We start from the raw sequence: 16,319 nt of genomic DNA, 5'->3' as shown, positions 1-16,319 counted from the left end.
CTGAGCTTAAAGCCAGTTGCTCTGGCCTTTTGTATCATTTCATGGTGGATATTTCCTCAGAATTTAATAAAGTTTAGTTTCTTAGGGAGACTTTTTGTGAAGAAATTTATAGTACGTTGAGGGAGAATTATTTTTATATAATGTTAGTTGGTGTATTGAATCCATTTTTTTCTGTGTTTAAAAAGTAATAATTATGAAGGTTTGTATGAGTGGCAAAAATGTTCTATGTAATCTGATCATTTCATCAGAAACATTGTTTATGAAATGTCACATTTTCAATGATGCTTCCATTAAAAAGCTATTGATATGTTTTGCTTAATATTATCATAATTTGTTTTCCTCCTATTTGGTCATATTGTAAATTATTTCAGTAGTTTTGACATCAACCTTACTTTTTTTCAATTCACGTGCACAGATATAGAATATTTTATTATTAATAATTTTAAGCTGGGCATGGTGGCACACACCTGTAATCCCAGCACTCTGGAAGCTGAGACAGGAGGATTACCATGAGTTTGAGGCCAGCCTGATTGATATAGTGAGCTTAAGACCAGTCTGGACTACACAGGAGACCCTGTCTCAAAAGAACTAATGAAAAAAATAATTTTAAATAGTAAGCATACTGTGAAGTACAGTAAGGGACTGAAGGACGTTTATAAAAGTATCATGATGCTGCCTGTAATCTTGTATCACATATCATATTTGTAGCAACAAGAGAAACATTGTATTTGTGAATATAGATAAAAAGTGTCATAAGGTTTATTTATATTTCACTGGATAATTTTAAAGATCTGTCCTGATAATACATAAAATAGCACTTTCATATTGATTTCTATAATATTTTGGACACCTCATTTTTTTCTAATTGTGGAACTCATACTACTTGAAATTTTAGATCAGAGTGTTTGAATATTAGAACTATAGATTATTGAGAGTTTTATAACTTCAAAATCCTTAGCTTATATACAGATTTATTTTATGTGTTACTGACTCAAAGGGTTCATTTGCCAGTAACTGTAAGTATTTTTAAAGTTCTGTAGATTTGGAAGTGGCAAATGTTTATATGATTTAAAAGTTGAGGCCGGGTATGGTGGCGCACACCTGTAATCCCAGCACTCGATAGGCTGAGGCAGGAGGATCACTGTGAGTTCAAGACCAGCCTGGGCTACACAGTGAGCTCAAGGCCAGCCTGAACTGCATATAGAGACCCTGTCTCAAAAAGATAAAAGAAAAAAGTTGAAATTGAAGCTGGTAAAAATAATAGATTTCTGCCTATATAGATGTACAGTTTTGGTTATTCCATGGGATCTCTGTAGCAAGTGAATAAGCAATGAAGTGGTTTCTTACACTGTGTTCTTGTTCATTGTTCAGATGAGCTAAATCTAACATAAAAGATTTTTCTGTTCTTTTATATTTTTTCAGAATTTTACAATTTAAGGACCAGTGTTTTAATCTATTACTTCATTTGGTCCTCTCTTAAATAGAAATGGCAAGATTTTATTATCATATTTTTAAAAACAAACAAAACAAAAACTCTTAAGTTTTTTAGAGATTAAGAGAGTGTGACTTCTTTGCATTGAGGTAGGTGTTTGATAGTAGAGCAAGACAGAATCTAAGTGTACCTCTTAGTCTAGTTCTCTTTTTGCAGTATCATCCTGACCACTTGCATTTTTAGGAATTGTAGGCTATGATGCAGTGTCACTTCATGTAAAAGAGCGAATGTTTATATTGCATTTGGGACAGGGATAAATAACTGATTAAAGAACTTGCATTGCTTTACTGTCCTTAAAGGTATGTCTGGCATTAAAAAACTCATTATTGCTTTGTTACCTTAATGAGATAAAAGTCTTTGGAGAAAGAGATAAGTCACAGGAGGATGGTAACTTTAAAGGGTTTGTTAGTCCTTGATAATAATAGTTCTCATAAGGCTTCTGTATACATTTATCCTTTAATCATTTTGGCTCTATTATCTCAGATTTACAGATGAGAAAACAGTCTCAGAGAAGATAGAGCTTTGTAGAGTCACAGCAGCACGTAGATGAGCAGGTTCTTGTCTTCTGCCTCTAAGTTCACAGTACCATTTTCTGTCTGATGCAAGCTCATAGACATTTGTTTAAAATGACTACTGGTTACAGATGCTGTGGCGATTTCTGGAGAAATATCATCATCACCTCCTCTATTTTCAGTCAGCCATCGCTCCCAGCCCCAACAACCTTCTCAGCCCCAGCGGACCTTGCTCCAACATGTGGCTCAGTCACAGACCGCAACACAAACTTCAGTGGTGGTGAAGTCCATCCCAGCGTCCTCCCCTGGAGCAATCACCCATATCATGCAGCAGGTTGTATCTCTTCATTGTTGCCCTGTCTTTTCTGCCTCATTCCTGAAATAAGGTTCAGTTTCATCTCATGTTTTAAAAGGAGAACTAACTGAATTATAGTGTTAAGAGAAAATGAGCTTAGGATTTTAATATCAGAAAATAATTAGGAATTGAAATCTTAAATCTTCTGTGAATGCTTAGCATTTCAAAAGCATAGAGAGGTATAGGTGAATCTAATGACATCAGAATTGGTGATTTCTGGGTATCTTACTGTTATGGAAGAATTTATCACTAAAGTAAAGATTCTCAAATGAAAAAGCATTTGGCTTGTTTAACTGTTTGCTGTTGGGTTTTTTGGTGTTTTTTTCGGTTCTGTTTTATACTTTTATAATGATTCCTCGTGGGAAAATTATGAATAAGTTGGAAAATAAATATTAGAGCTTTTTTTTTGAGACAGAATCTAACTGTGCAGTTCATGCTAGCTTCAAATTCACAGAGATCCTCCTGCCTCAGTCTCCTGGGTGCTGGGATTATAGGCATGGGCCATTATGCCTGGCCTTAATTTTAGACTTTTTAGACTATATACAACAGTACAACCAATTAAGGAAGAAACAGTGGGAAGTAGAATAAAGTAATGTAAAACAAAAACGTCTGGAATTAAGGGTAATGGGGAAAGTTGATAAGTTGATTTTTTTGTCAGACACTGTGCTTTGAGTTTTAAATATACTAATTCGTTTGATTCTCATTATGATCTTGCAAGGTGAATGTATTATCCTCTTTTACAAGTGAGGAAATTCATGCTTACAGAATTCTTTTAAGTAACCCCAGATGGCAGAGCCAGGATTTAAACCCAAAGTGAACTGCCTCCATTATAAGTTATGCTATAGGTGTCAGATTTAAGCATGACTTTTCTTTAATAGTCTCATAAATCACCATCACTTAGCTGGTAACCGTTGAACCTAATTATAGGCAAATTACCTGAAAAGCAGTAAGAGGTGTCAAATTGAAAATCTATGTATGTTAAGTCATTAGGATACAAGAAGAGTTTTTGAATCTCAGTTTTAAAATTTAGAGCAGCTGTATAGTATATGATAAGGCAGCAGGAAGGATAGGGATACAGTGGATCTGTGGTATCCCAGAGGAGGCCAGCTGATCAGAAATTTTGCACTGAGGATGGTGCCTTTTTCCATTGCAGTTATAATTCACACCAGGCAATCTCCCTTTCCACTGACAGGAATGACCTGTCCCATTCCTGGGCTCCCTCCCTCTTGGGAGCCAGGTCCCTAGGAAGCTGTTGCTAGTAGGCCTGGAATCTGAGTACCTGTAGACCTTGCTGAAGCCTGATGAGCCATCTCCAGTCTCCCAGGGAGGCCCCCTATGGGGGCTGGGATGGCCATATATCTCGGACAATATCCCTGACCTTCCGGACGGCGCTGGATGTGCACTCAGCCAAAGTGGGCTTCTCAGAACCTTGGCTTTTCTCTAGATACCTTACTCCTTGGTTATTACATTCTTTCTTTAAACAGAGGAATGTCTCTCGTGGATAGGCTGCATAGTTGTTTGCTGAGCCAGGAAGCCTGTCTCTTCTTTTTGGGATTGTAGGTTCACCTTACTTCTCTAATCTGTGATCTGTAAAAGTCCTCTAGGACTTTTTTGGTAGTAGGGAGTAGAGTATATCTTGAAGTACTTCATGTCTAAATTACCAGAGTTTTTATCTAAAGCCCCTTAGGTTTCTTGGTCTTCTTAGGCTCTTGAAAAAATTTTGAATGAATTTCATAAACAAGTCTTTCTCAGTTCAAGGAAAATGTAGCAATGTAGGTGTTTTTCTTATTTCATTCTTATTTTGTGCCTTTCTTACTTAGGCATTAAGCAGTCACACTGCTTTTACCAAACACAGCGAGGAACTTGGAACTGAAGAGGGCGAGGTTGAAGAGATGGACACTTTAGACCCTCAGACAGGTCTGTTTTACCGATCTGCCCTGACTCAGTCACAGTCAGCTAAACAGCAAAAACTTAGCCAGCCCCAGCTGGAACAGACTCAGCTGCAAGTGAAAACTCTGCAGTGCTTCCAGACTAAACAGAAGCAGACCATCCACCTGCAGGCAGACCAGCTCCAGCACAAACTCCCGCAAATGCCCCAGCTTTCCATCAGGCATCAAAAACTCACCCCTCTCCAGCAAGAACAAGCACAGCTTAAGCCAGATGTACAGCACACACAGCATCCCATGGTGGCCAAAGACAGGCAGCTTCCTACCTTAATGGCACAGCCCCCGCAAACTGTAGTACAGGTGCTTGCAGTGAAAACTACGCAGCAGCTCCCCAAGCTGCAGCAGGCTCCGAACCAACCAAAAATCTACGTGCAACCCCAGCCCCCCCAGGGCCAAATGTCGCTCCCTGCCTCATCAGAGAAACAGCCGGCAAGCCAGGTAACGGAATATTGATAGCATGCAAAGTTAAACTTCTCTGTTCACGGAAAAAACATGAAAACATCATTGATATCATGATAGCAGTGCTTTCTCCTGGCAAGAGGAAATCCAAAAGCCTCATTACACTGGTATTATTTTGTCCCATCAGAAGGTTGACATTAGGGAAGAAAAAAAGAACTTGCTTTTCTAGGCGTTTTTTAATGAAATCATTTCAGCATTGACCAACAGTGCATAGAAGCGATATTCCAAAGTTTTTATTTTTTAGGTATAAAATATCTTCATGCCTGTAAACTCTTATTTCTGTGGCAATAATGCTAAGTAAGTTACAGTCTTTTAAAGAACTGCATTGAACATCTTTGTAGTTTATCATCGCCATCTAGTTAATAAATATAACTTCTAGATTTATCTTTAAATTGCAGAAGAATTACCATGGATAATCAAAAGAAATATTTTATTAGCAAAAATCAGTGGCTCTGGAGCAATATATATGTGTATATGTGTGTATGATAAATGCATATATATATATGATATGTTTGTGAAAATGTTTGAAGCAAAAGATTGAAAAAAAAAATCCTACTGCTTTTTATTTTAAAAAGCCAACAGTTATATGAAATAATTTGAGCCAGGTTGAAGGTATACTGTTTAGGGATATAAATCTCTAAAGAAAAGTAGGCTGCTGTGACTTTTTTTCCTTTATTGCTATAAACCTTGGCTGGCTGAACAAAAGTTCTTTTAACCCCTCCTCTTTCCCTAGGTTCCTTAGAAGTAACCAGATCCTTCCCATCCAGCCCTCTTATTAAAACATCGAGCTTCAAATTGTCTTCCTAGTATACCGCACAAATGTTTCTTTTGCCATATTGTTTGGGGTGTTTAATTAGTTTTTCTCAAAGAAATGTAGCTGTAACACACGCAACCCCAATTTATTTTCAGGTGGAGCAGCCAATTATAACCCAAGGATCCTCTGTTACAAAGATAACTTTTGAGGGGCGCCAGCCTCCCACAGTTACAAAGATAACTGGTGGCAGTTCTGTGCCTAAGCTGACATCACCAGTTACAAGCATATCTCCCATTCAGGCCTCTGAGAAGACAGCAGTTTCAGACATTTTGAAAATGTCTTTGATGGAAGCTCAGATTGATACAAATGTAGAGCATATGGTAGTGGATCCCCCAAAGAAGGCTCTTGCCACTAGTATGCTCACTGGTGACACAGGATCATTACCCTCTACCCACATGGTGGTGGCAGGGGTTGCGAATTCCACTCCTCAGCAACAGAAATGTAGAGAGTCCTGTTCAAATCCATCTGCTGTTGGCCCTCCCCTAACGACCAGGAAAATCGATGTACCAGGAGTGCCTACAACAGGCCAGTTCATGCGTATTCAGAATGTAGGCCAAAAGAAAGCTGAAGAGAACCCAGCAGAAATTATCATCCAGGTAAGAAATGGAAAAAAAATGAGAAATTTTGGGCAGATGGGAGGTTGTGGGCTGGTACATTTTGGAACATCACAGGAAAAGTCAAGCCCAGATGGCAAGAAGAAATAGATTGTCTTTGAGATAGTGCTTGACAAATTTGTTTTAATAACTATTGCAAATATACAAATTTATGTTTGTTTTTTGGAAGAGAATCATCAAAAATTAGTGGATATTGTCAACAGAATACTGTAGAGGCAGAGAAAGGCCCCAAGCCCATGTGTCAGCTTGATTTTATGAGCTACAAGCCATATATCTCTCTTTGCTAATTCAGCAAGTAAAACCAAAATAATCAGCAATTTCCTGGGTTTGCTTTTGAGGATCCTCAATCTTTACTAAAAAAATCCTGGAATATAGCTAAATGATAATTCTACTCAAGTTAACTCAGGAACTGCTTTTCAAGAATAGTCCTAGTTCTTGATACAAATTTATGGTTCTAGAGACAATTAAACCTCAATTAATTGAAATGTCTCAAGAGACATGTTCTATAGGAATGTTTCTAAAATACTTTTCTTTCTAATTTAGAATTAATTATAAACTTTGCTTTTTAATCATTGTTATTTTAATAATTTTGTTGTGGTTATTGCCTTGTATTGGTAAGTACTTACCTGCATTGGCCAGTTAACATATAGAATGATTTATTGATAGTATATGTCCTGTACTTCACATTCTCTTCATTCTAAAGCCATCTGTCATCTTTCATAATAGATTAAGATGAAAGAATTACTGAATCCAGACTATCCCTAAAGAGTTGTGTTTTTTTCCCTTCTCTCTTTGCAAGGTATTAGGTTTATCTTAACATTTGTCATTTTTTCCTAACCTGTTACGTAGCTTGGGACGATATTAGAACAATACATTTTAGGTAATTGGGAATTTGGATTTATTAACATGTGAATTGTTTAGAACTTAGCATAAATTCAGTGCCATATGACTTGGTAGTTCTTGTAGTAATCTTCCCATTTACCATGACACCATGCTATGAGGGAATTGATCAATGTTAAACTAATTAAGATATATAATTAAGTGTACAAACTTAATAAGTAAATAAAACAAGTAGAAATAGCCACTTAATTAGTCAAAATAATGTGTTTTCCTTTATAAAAACAGATCTAGCAAATTCTTAATGAAAAGTTTTGTGATTTTTAAAAATTTTCCCCTGAAGAGATACAGTATATAATGGAAAAGGGGTAGTTTCCTGGCTTCCCTTTTTACTACTTTGGGCAGTGCTGTTGTCAGTCTGCCTTAGTTTCCTCATCTGTAATGGGGATAAGTAATGCACACTTTATAGGATCACACAAAATTAAACACCTAGCGCAGGATAGTATTTAGCTCATAGTGATTGTCCAATAGATGGTGAGTATTACTAATTTTACTAAAAATTGCTGTGACTACTAGGAGTTTAGATTGGTATACTTGCTACATTGAAAATACTAGCTTATGTGGAAATTAATTTTCTGCATTGTACTAATAAGAATGAAAAATAATATCCTTCATGATAACTTATGAGTAGGTTTTCCACAGAATTCTCATGTTTTAACATGTCCCTGGGCCAGATATGCAGTGTCAGTGGGACAAGCAGCAGCAAAGTGATTAAGAACCAAGCTTTTGGAGCCAGAGTTGTGTACATTTGATTCTCACCTATACTTATACATACTCACTGTGGCTTTGGGCAACAGAGTTAAACTTTGTACCTCAGTTTCTTTACTTATGAAATGGAGACAATTAGATCTACCTCACTGCGTTGTTTTGAAAATTAAATTAGATAATTTATATAAAGTGCTTGGTCAAGTACTTGATGTAGAGCAATACTCAATAAAGGTACCTCCTGTTATTTATTTTCATCATTAATACATTGTTAAAGCATTAATACATTTTCAGATCTGATTAGTTACACTTACATTTTCCTGAAGTATTGAGTTTATTGATTCAGTTATATGGTAATACCTATTCAGTATGGAAGTCTGTGAAGTGCTTTGATTACTTGAAGAACGTTCTATAAAAAAATCAGTGTCTTTGATTTTAAAAATGAAGGAAAAAAATGGAAATACTTTGAATGATAAGCATTGCCCTTTGTAGACAATCTGATTTCATTCAGTGGTTCATTTCTTCATTCATTCCACATGCATTATTTAACCGCTGTGTTCCAGGCTCTGTGCTAAATGTGAGAATAAAAGAGTAAATAAGACACATGTCTTTTATCCTGAAGGAATCCAATCAGTGGAATTTGTAGCCTTTAAAAAACTGCAAGGATCTTTAGAGCATATGTATTCCAACTATCATATTTTATATAAGATTATTAAGGCTCAAGAAAGTGGAGTGCTCTGAGTCACCCAGCAAGTCAGAGCCAGAGCTGAACTAAAATCCATGTCTTCTGACCCTTTTAATACTTCTTCATAATGATCAACTCTGTGGGGCAGGAGAAACAAACAAAACTCCACCCCTGGAACAAATGTCTGGGCATCTTGTATTGTTTACTTGATGGTGTTAAAATTAAATTTACGTCTCCCTTTAAAAGGTTGTTTTGGTTCATTGTATTTGCAGAGTGTTCTGCACAGTTTTGTTTTGGGGTTTTTAACATTCACAATGTATTATTCATTTGTCAAATGTTTATTGAGCATCAAAGCTCTGGGCATCTGGCAGTGAATAAAAGAATCAAGATCTATACTCTGTTCATGTTGTCACAGAACTTACACTCCAGGAGTGAGGGACAATTTAACAAACAGCTGGTAGATGCAATGAATAAAATGTAACAGACTATAATAGAGTGGGGGATGGACCAACCCCTTACTACTAGTTTGGTGGTCATTGAAGGAAAGCATCTCTAACCCTTTGACTCTAAGCATTGGAAATCAGATGCAGATGATAGAATAGAGCCAACCTTGCAAAGTTTTAGAGGAAAAGGGTTTCCGAAGGAGAGGAAGAAATAGTGCAAAAGCTGTAACGTTAAGTGAGTCTAGCATGATGCTGAAGCCCTGGTAAGGAGTTTGATTGTATAATAAGTACAAAAGAAAGTAATTGTACAGTTTTTAACAGGATATGACATGAACTCTGATGCTGCTTTTTAAAATATATCTAATAAAGATGAGGAAAAAGAACGTGACAAGGCAGTATACCTATAATATTTACTTACCCAAAGGCCCACAGCTGACGTTTGTCTGCTGGTATTTTTATGGTTTACAGGACAAGTTTTGGCCTCTCTTGTACTTGAATGTTTTCAGTAATGTCATTTTCAACACAGTTCATTATCCTGTGACTTAAACAAATGACTGTCCTTTTGAACCACTAAAGAGGCTTAAAATATGCAGTATTTTGATATCAGCAAATTAATCATACACCTGCAGATAGTAAAGAGCAAAATTTGACCTACTTCTCCTAATGATCAAATGGAAGTATTCCTTAAACTCTGTCTCCTGAATTTGGCAATAGACTTTAGCCTCTTTTTTAGAGGTGTCCTTAAGGAGTAGAAAGATCACTTTGAGTTATATAAGACTTGGATTTGAATTCTGGCATTAACCCTGATAGCTGTGTGACCTTGATGAAGCCTCTTACCTTCTTAGTTTCCTCATTTGTAAAATGGGAATAACATTTTTGTTATAGGGGGGATGTAGTAGAATATCATATGTGAAAGCATCTAGCACAGTGCCTGGCATGTAGTAGATTTCTAATACCAGTTTTCTTTTTTCTTCCCTAAGTGGTGTTGGGAAAATCCTAGAGTTATCTTTTCTTACCGTAAAGATTGTCTCCTGCATCTTCTCTTTCAGGCCATTCCCCAGTATGCTATTCCTTGTCACTCCAGCTCCAATGTGGTTGTGGAGCCCAGTGGGCTTCTTGAGTTAAACAACTTCACCAGTCAACAGCTGGATGATGATGAGACAGCAATGGAGCAGGACATAGACAGTAGCACGGAGGATGGAACTGAGCCCAGCCCCTCTCAGAGTTCTGCCGAGCGGTCTTAGTGTTTTGGATACAGGAGTGCACTTTAAAACCTGCTTGGTTACCAAGTGTCCAGGGAAACTCTTGAATTCTAATGTCAAAAAAAGAAAAAAGAAAAAAAAAAAAAAAAAAGCACTTTGCCCGTACTTAAGCTATGGACCCTGAAACAGCAATATTTCAGTAAGATATTGCTGCAGGAGTAGCATTTTAACAAACTAAAACTCACAGGGGAATGTACTTTTTTAAAAAAAATTTTAAAAAGGGGGAAAAAAAAAAAGAAGATGCACATCTACAGAGATTCAAGATCTGATACTCTTCCTCTGTTGGACCATGGCCAGTGGAAAAGTTTTATTTTGCAGTGGAAAGAGACTTTTCCTGTGAATGTTTCCCAACTGGTTTCCATTGAGCAAATTGCCATCACAAAGTACCATCAAAAAAGGAGAATGTGAATAGTTTGTATTTTGAAATGATGTGTCATGAACAGTTTTTAAAAATCTTGTGTTTTTGCAAATCCCTGGAAGTGTTGAACTGGTTAACATTTTATGTTTGCTCAGTTGATAATTAGTTTATAAATATCTAGGAAAATACTGGCATTAAAGAAACCTTTTTGGATGGCAGAAAACAGATCCATAACCAGTAGGAATTACTTTTTGGGTGGCTTGTACATTCTCATTGGTTGTATGCTAATTTATTGTGTTTTCTCTTTGTGCTCTAGGCGGCACACTTACCTTCTATTTATTTAAGTGTAAACATTTCAAAGCAGGCCATTGTCCTTCTGACACATTTCTTATAAACTAGGATTGTATCCCCTTCCACCTCCCATCCTTCCTCCAGTCCCCTTCAAGAAAACTTATTAGAAAATGTATTATTATAGAGGAAAAAATTTTTTTTCTGGCCCAAAGGAAATGTTCATTTACATTAAGGAAAACAAATTATTCATTCACGTGATGATGTTTTAATGTTGAAATTGCACATTCATGTGGGACTGAGACTTTAAAATAATTTTTACATACTTTTGTTTAAACCCCTTTGAAATGTATAAAAAAGTTGATTTTCAGTTCTAAATGTAATGTTTTTACCCTTTTTTAGGACACAGTTTGTTTAATCAGTATGTTTTGGTCTTGTGATTACTGTCTGTCACAAGTGAGGGGTAATGAGGTGGGAGGGTAAGAGTTTTGAAGTTGTGGCAAAGGAAACTATACTTTTCATTTTTAAAACTGTAAATAGAAAAGTTTGTAACGGTTTTATATAGATTTCACTATAAATAAGCATTTTAAGACTGACAAATGTTGAATTGTACATACATATATCAGCATAACTGCCCAATTATTTGGTGCTGAAGTACTGTAAGTAGAATTCATCAAGTCTCCAATTTTTGCATCTATCTGGGAAAAAAAAAGCTGTGATACTATGGTTAATAAATTCCCACTAAAGTAATACTGAAGATTTCAACACAAGCATTCATAAGATGCACTGGTCTCTGGTAGTTGTAACTTTCTATACTGGGTGATAGTGATTTACCCATAGATGGAGCTGTTGGGTATCATTTCATTGTACAAATTCATGTTTTAAAAACTTCTGACTTTATTTCCAGTTAAGTACTTTTTTAACTTCTCGTAGGTCATAGAATCCTATGAACATTCACCAAAAAGGTACACATGCCAATGTACATGTTACATTTCACATACAATATACAGTTTTAGGGATCTATGGGCCACTAAGGCTATCCATGTATTCCAGGTTAAGCTCGCTGTTATGATCAATCCATTACTTACAGTTGGAAGTTTTTATAAAATAAAGTATCTTTTAAATATTCATGGATCAGGTAACAAGAACAAACTTAAATAAAGTTATGTTCTGCATATTCTAACAGCATAGCATACTTGTGTCCCTTTTAAGAATTAGGACATATCTCAGTATGTTCAACAACTGGAATGGCAAGTGAAACTGCATACATATATAAATAAGAGTTTTAAAAATACTTTAAAAGTGCTAATTTCAAATACTGCATGAATTCATCAACAAATATTAATTAGGCCCCTTTTTAGTCCCAGACACTGTTCTAAGCACAGAGGATACCATAGTGAACAAACACCAAATCCTACCTTTATGGTGTTTATAAACAGGAGGGATCAAGGGAAAAGGAAACAAAAATGATTGTTAGGCTTCTCAGCTCAATGAGTTAATGGTAAGGCCATCTGTATATCTTCAGACATCTATTTACTAAAAGTGTTAGCGTTGTATCTATTGGCATTTTCATGTTAAAGTCCATAAAATTAATTTTAAGTTATCTCTGTGATGGTTAAGTCATCTCTGTGAATTATATTCAGACTGTAGTGCAGTTTTGTAAAATTGTTAGAATTTTGTTAATCCATGGTAAGAATTCGTTTGGTTTAAAGTAAACTTTAGTAAGTACCTAGTATTTCAGATTACAAATGGTGAACTGAGGACTCTTTTTTTCTTTTTAACATACCAGCTTTGTTAAGATATCCACATGCTATGTCTCTCCTTGTTTAAAGTTTACAGTTCAGTGGCTGTTAGTATTCAAAGCTGGGCAACCCACTGCTGTAATCAGTTTTAGAACATTTTCATCGACCTCTAAAGCCCTATATCCTTGAACATCTCATCACCACTGCCACTGTAGTCCTTGGTGACCACTATTCTATTTTCTGTCTCTGGATTTGCCTGTTCTTTACATTTCATGCAAAATAGAATCATATGGTCTATAGTGACTAACTTCTTTCACTTAGCATAATTTCAAGACTCATCCGTATTATAGCAAGTATCAGTGTTTTATTCATTTTTATGGCTATTCCATCACCCGGATATGTCACATTTTTTAAAAAATCCATCAGTTGATGGACACTTGCATTGTTTCTACTTTTTGGCTATTTCAAGTAATGTTACTACAAACACTTGTACAAATTTTACTTATGTTTTTAATTCTCATGAGTGAATACCTAAGAATGGAATTGCTAGGTCACACAGATCCCTGTTTAACCTTTTAAGGAACTACCAGAGTGTTTTCTTCAGAGATGGAATGTCTTATATTCCCACCAACAATATATGAAGGCTCCAGTTTCTCCACATCCTACCTAACACTTGCTGTTGTTTTTCAAAAGTAATCATATTATTATGTAAAGTGGTGCCTCATTGTGATTCTGTTTTACATTTCCCTGATGGCTACTGATGAACATCTTTTCATGTGCATCTTGTCCAGTTGTATGTCTTTGGAGAAACATTTTAAGCCCTTAACTCAGTTTTGAGTTGAATTATTTTCTTTTTTCTTACCTAAATTGAAAGTGTTTGAAGCATAAAAAATATGCTGCTCTTAGCAAAGTAACCTGTACTCCAGTAATGAATTCTTCACTCTTAAAATCTTAGATTAGGTTCTAGTTGTTCCAGTCTAATGTAACAAGTTCACAATCTTAGTTTGTATAGTTTGAGGGGAAATCTTCCTTTTTAAATATAGTTCTTTGTAAGGTTTTCATAATAGCCTGAAGTATGAAATAGTATAAAGCAAGTAGTGTTTAGGTGGTCTGGATTTGAATCCCAGGTTTCTGCAGCTTTTGCTTACAAGTCACATTCCTGCTGCAAGTTCATTTCTCTATAACACAGGGTAATTCAGATCCATAGGCAGATTATGAAGGTGAAGTGAATAGTGTGTGTAAAACTTCCAGGCACAGAGTTAGGTGCTCAGTGTCAATTCAGTGGTTAGGTTCAATGTTGATCTTATGGGGAAATTTGATTTTGTTCTTGTCCAGTTCGGTTTTCAACCAGAATTGTGGAAAGAATTAAGTTCATGAACCAAGGTACCACTATTATTTTTAGTCCAATAGTTATACTACTTGCACTTTATAAAGAGAAAATGAGGGCTCAGAGAAGTTGAAGGATATACCAGACCTCAAATTAAAAAGGCGTGTTTGAGTGCTTCACACAGAAGTGCTCAATTCAGGTTTTTTTGTTTGTTTTTTTTTTAGTTCAATTATGTGTCACAAATCCCATAGAAGAGGAAGTAGAGTGAGACAGCACCATTATAAGCAAGACCTTTCCCAGAAAGAATACTGAAAAAACAATCTGCTGCTTCTGTTTGCAGGTTTGTAAGCCAACTTGTCGACCTATATATTGAAAAAGAATTGAAGCACAATAGGTTCAGGTTTGTGAGAAGGCTCATTCCACCTTCTCTTTTTCTATGCTTACAAGTTTACTAACTTAAAATATGTACTTATTTTGCTTTACGTAAAAAAAATCTCAGGAAATCTTGAGTTTGAATTCTGACAAACTGAGTGACTTTACAAGTTCTTTTTAAAAAAAGCTTGAAACGGGATGGTTGTAGCACCATATTATCTAACTTCTTTTAAAAACACTGATAGATAAGCAGTCTTCCCCTGTCCAGATGGTCGTGTCCTGTATCCTGACTTACTACTTTTTTAATCTCTCCTGTTGGCAACCAGCAGTTAATGGACACTTCTGTGTGCAGACTTGAGGGATGGAGTTGCAGCCTGGATGGGTAGGTGCCGGGACTGATCTACTCTCAAGAGTTTTCAGCCTAGAAAAGGAGACATACTAATCAAAGAATTGTAATTTAAAGTGTTCAGTGAATAACTGATGGAGAAGTACTTAGTGCCGTGATAGAATATAAATGGAAAAGTTGGGGAGTATCCTTCAAGAAGGAACTTGTCAACTTTAATCTGAAGAAAGGAAGAATTGGAATGGATTCCTTGTGGGAGAGGAATTTTGAGTAGGTCATTGTGGCTGCAACATGAAGAGCAAGGCCACAATGAAGAAAAAAGTGGAGACCAAACTGAACTTGCAGATTATGATAAAGGTGTGTGTCTTTAAGAACTGGAAGTCATTGTAATATTTTAAGCCACTGGAGCTGGCAAAATGAACTAATAATACATTTGCACAATAGCGTCATGTTGGTTGATAACAGAAAAACAATTGGCAGTTTTTAAATGTCAGTCTCATTTCCTTATGTCATTTTTTTAAATCTCTGCAAAGGTTTCCTAATATAGTAGTATGAATTGGGCATTTAAGGCTCTTAGCCAAAGCCTACACCTACATTCCAGGTTCATATCCCATTTTACCACTTCTGCCTACTGTCCACCACCACACACATGCTTTATCTTAAACTCTGCACTTGAAAGTTTCACTTGTTCTTAAAGTTCAGCTTGAATTCCCCCTCCTTGAGCAAGAATGCCCAAACCTCTTCATTGAGAATTCATTCTTCCCTACTGCAGGGCTCCTCTAGCATTTTGGGAAGAATACACATTCACTTAGCACTTAGCATTAGTCACTTTCTGTGAATTATTTGCGATGCACAAGGATCCTTTGTATAGGAGCAGATTCACTTGTTATTTTGAAGTTAAAAATTCTTCATATAATAACCTGATAGAAATTCTAAGTGCACCATCACACAATGTGAGGGTTCCTTTGTAATTCCCCACAAGTGCCTCTTAGGGTAATTGAAATAAAACACTCTAGCATGTCATTCTTTAAAAAATCAATCCCAAACCAGGCATGCCTATAATTCCAACACTACGCACTGGGCCTCAATTCCCCAATTGGAAAAATACTCTTGGGACAAAACCATCAGACTGTGGGGTGGGTTACATGCCTACTTCTTAAGCTTTCTTGTTGCTTCTCTAACCTTAATGACACAGGACCAGTCCTGGGGTTCCTTGGACACTCCCTCTGTAATGTCCCCGAGTGTGTGTAGAACTGTGATGAAAAAGACAAGAGACCTCACTGATGCCTTAGGCTGATGCAGGAGGATCACAGGTTTGAGTCCAGCCCTGACAACTAGCAGCTTAGTGAGAACCTGTCTCAGAAATAAAAGCAAGAAAAGGTGGGAGTATATCTCTGAAAGCCCTGGGTTCAATCCCAAGTACCAGCACAAAAGAAAACTTTCAGCCTTAAGTGATAGGCGCTGAGGTTTCACAGTTCTTTTTGTCTTGTGTCAGAGTTCAATTGTTGCTTTTAGTGAGGCTATGAATAATTTGGGTAAGATTCACTCTCACATTCAAGTCAGTGGCATTCCTCTTTATTCCACAGGATCACTGATTTCATTGCATGGGGGTTATCACCAAGGTGTGCGCTCAGCTCACATCCTTTATTTGCACAGTCTTCCTGGGACTTGCATCTGTGCTGTAACTTCAACTTCACTTACAAGT

The 16,319-nt window shown here is 36.5% G+C and overlaps 1 protein-coding gene across 21 annotated transcripts in view; it reads left to right on the top strand.

Annotated features, from left to right (window-relative positions):
* Positions 1–15,979, top strand: part of LOC102015398 (chromosome unknown open reading frame, human C11orf30) — an 86,640-nt gene extending 70,661 nt beyond the window's left edge. For 11 of the 21 annotated variants that reach the window (XM_013511859.1, XM_013511860.1, XM_013511865.1 and 8 more), the window contains 4 exons: positions 2,136–2,338; positions 4,180–4,743; positions 5,674–6,174; positions 9,972–12,565. In XM_013511859.1, coding sequence (XP_013367313.1) covers positions 2,136–2,338; positions 4,180–4,743; positions 5,674–6,174; positions 9,972–10,166 — 1,463 coding nt within the window. In that variant the 3' untranslated portion in view covers positions 10,167–12,565. Of the gene's footprint in view, positions 1–2,135; positions 2,339–4,179; positions 4,744–5,497; positions 6,175–9,971; positions 12,566–14,123 lie in introns of those variants that run through there. The other 10 variants (XM_005379861.2, XM_005379859.2, XM_005379865.2 and 7 more) reach the window with 6 other exon arrangements.
* The last annotated feature ends 340 nt before the right edge of the window (positions 15,980–16,319 follow it).

Source organism: Chinchilla lanigera, unplaced genomic scaffold (assembly GCF_000276665.1).
Source record: "Chinchilla lanigera isolate Chin_1 unplaced genomic scaffold, ChiLan1.0 scaffold00013, whole genome shotgun sequence".
Classification (NCBI taxonomy): Eukaryota; Metazoa; Chordata; class Mammalia; order Rodentia; family Chinchillidae; genus Chinchilla; species Chinchilla lanigera.
The sequence above is the reverse complement of the archived record's forward strand: the minus strand, read 5'-3'. Positions and strand labels throughout refer to the sequence as shown.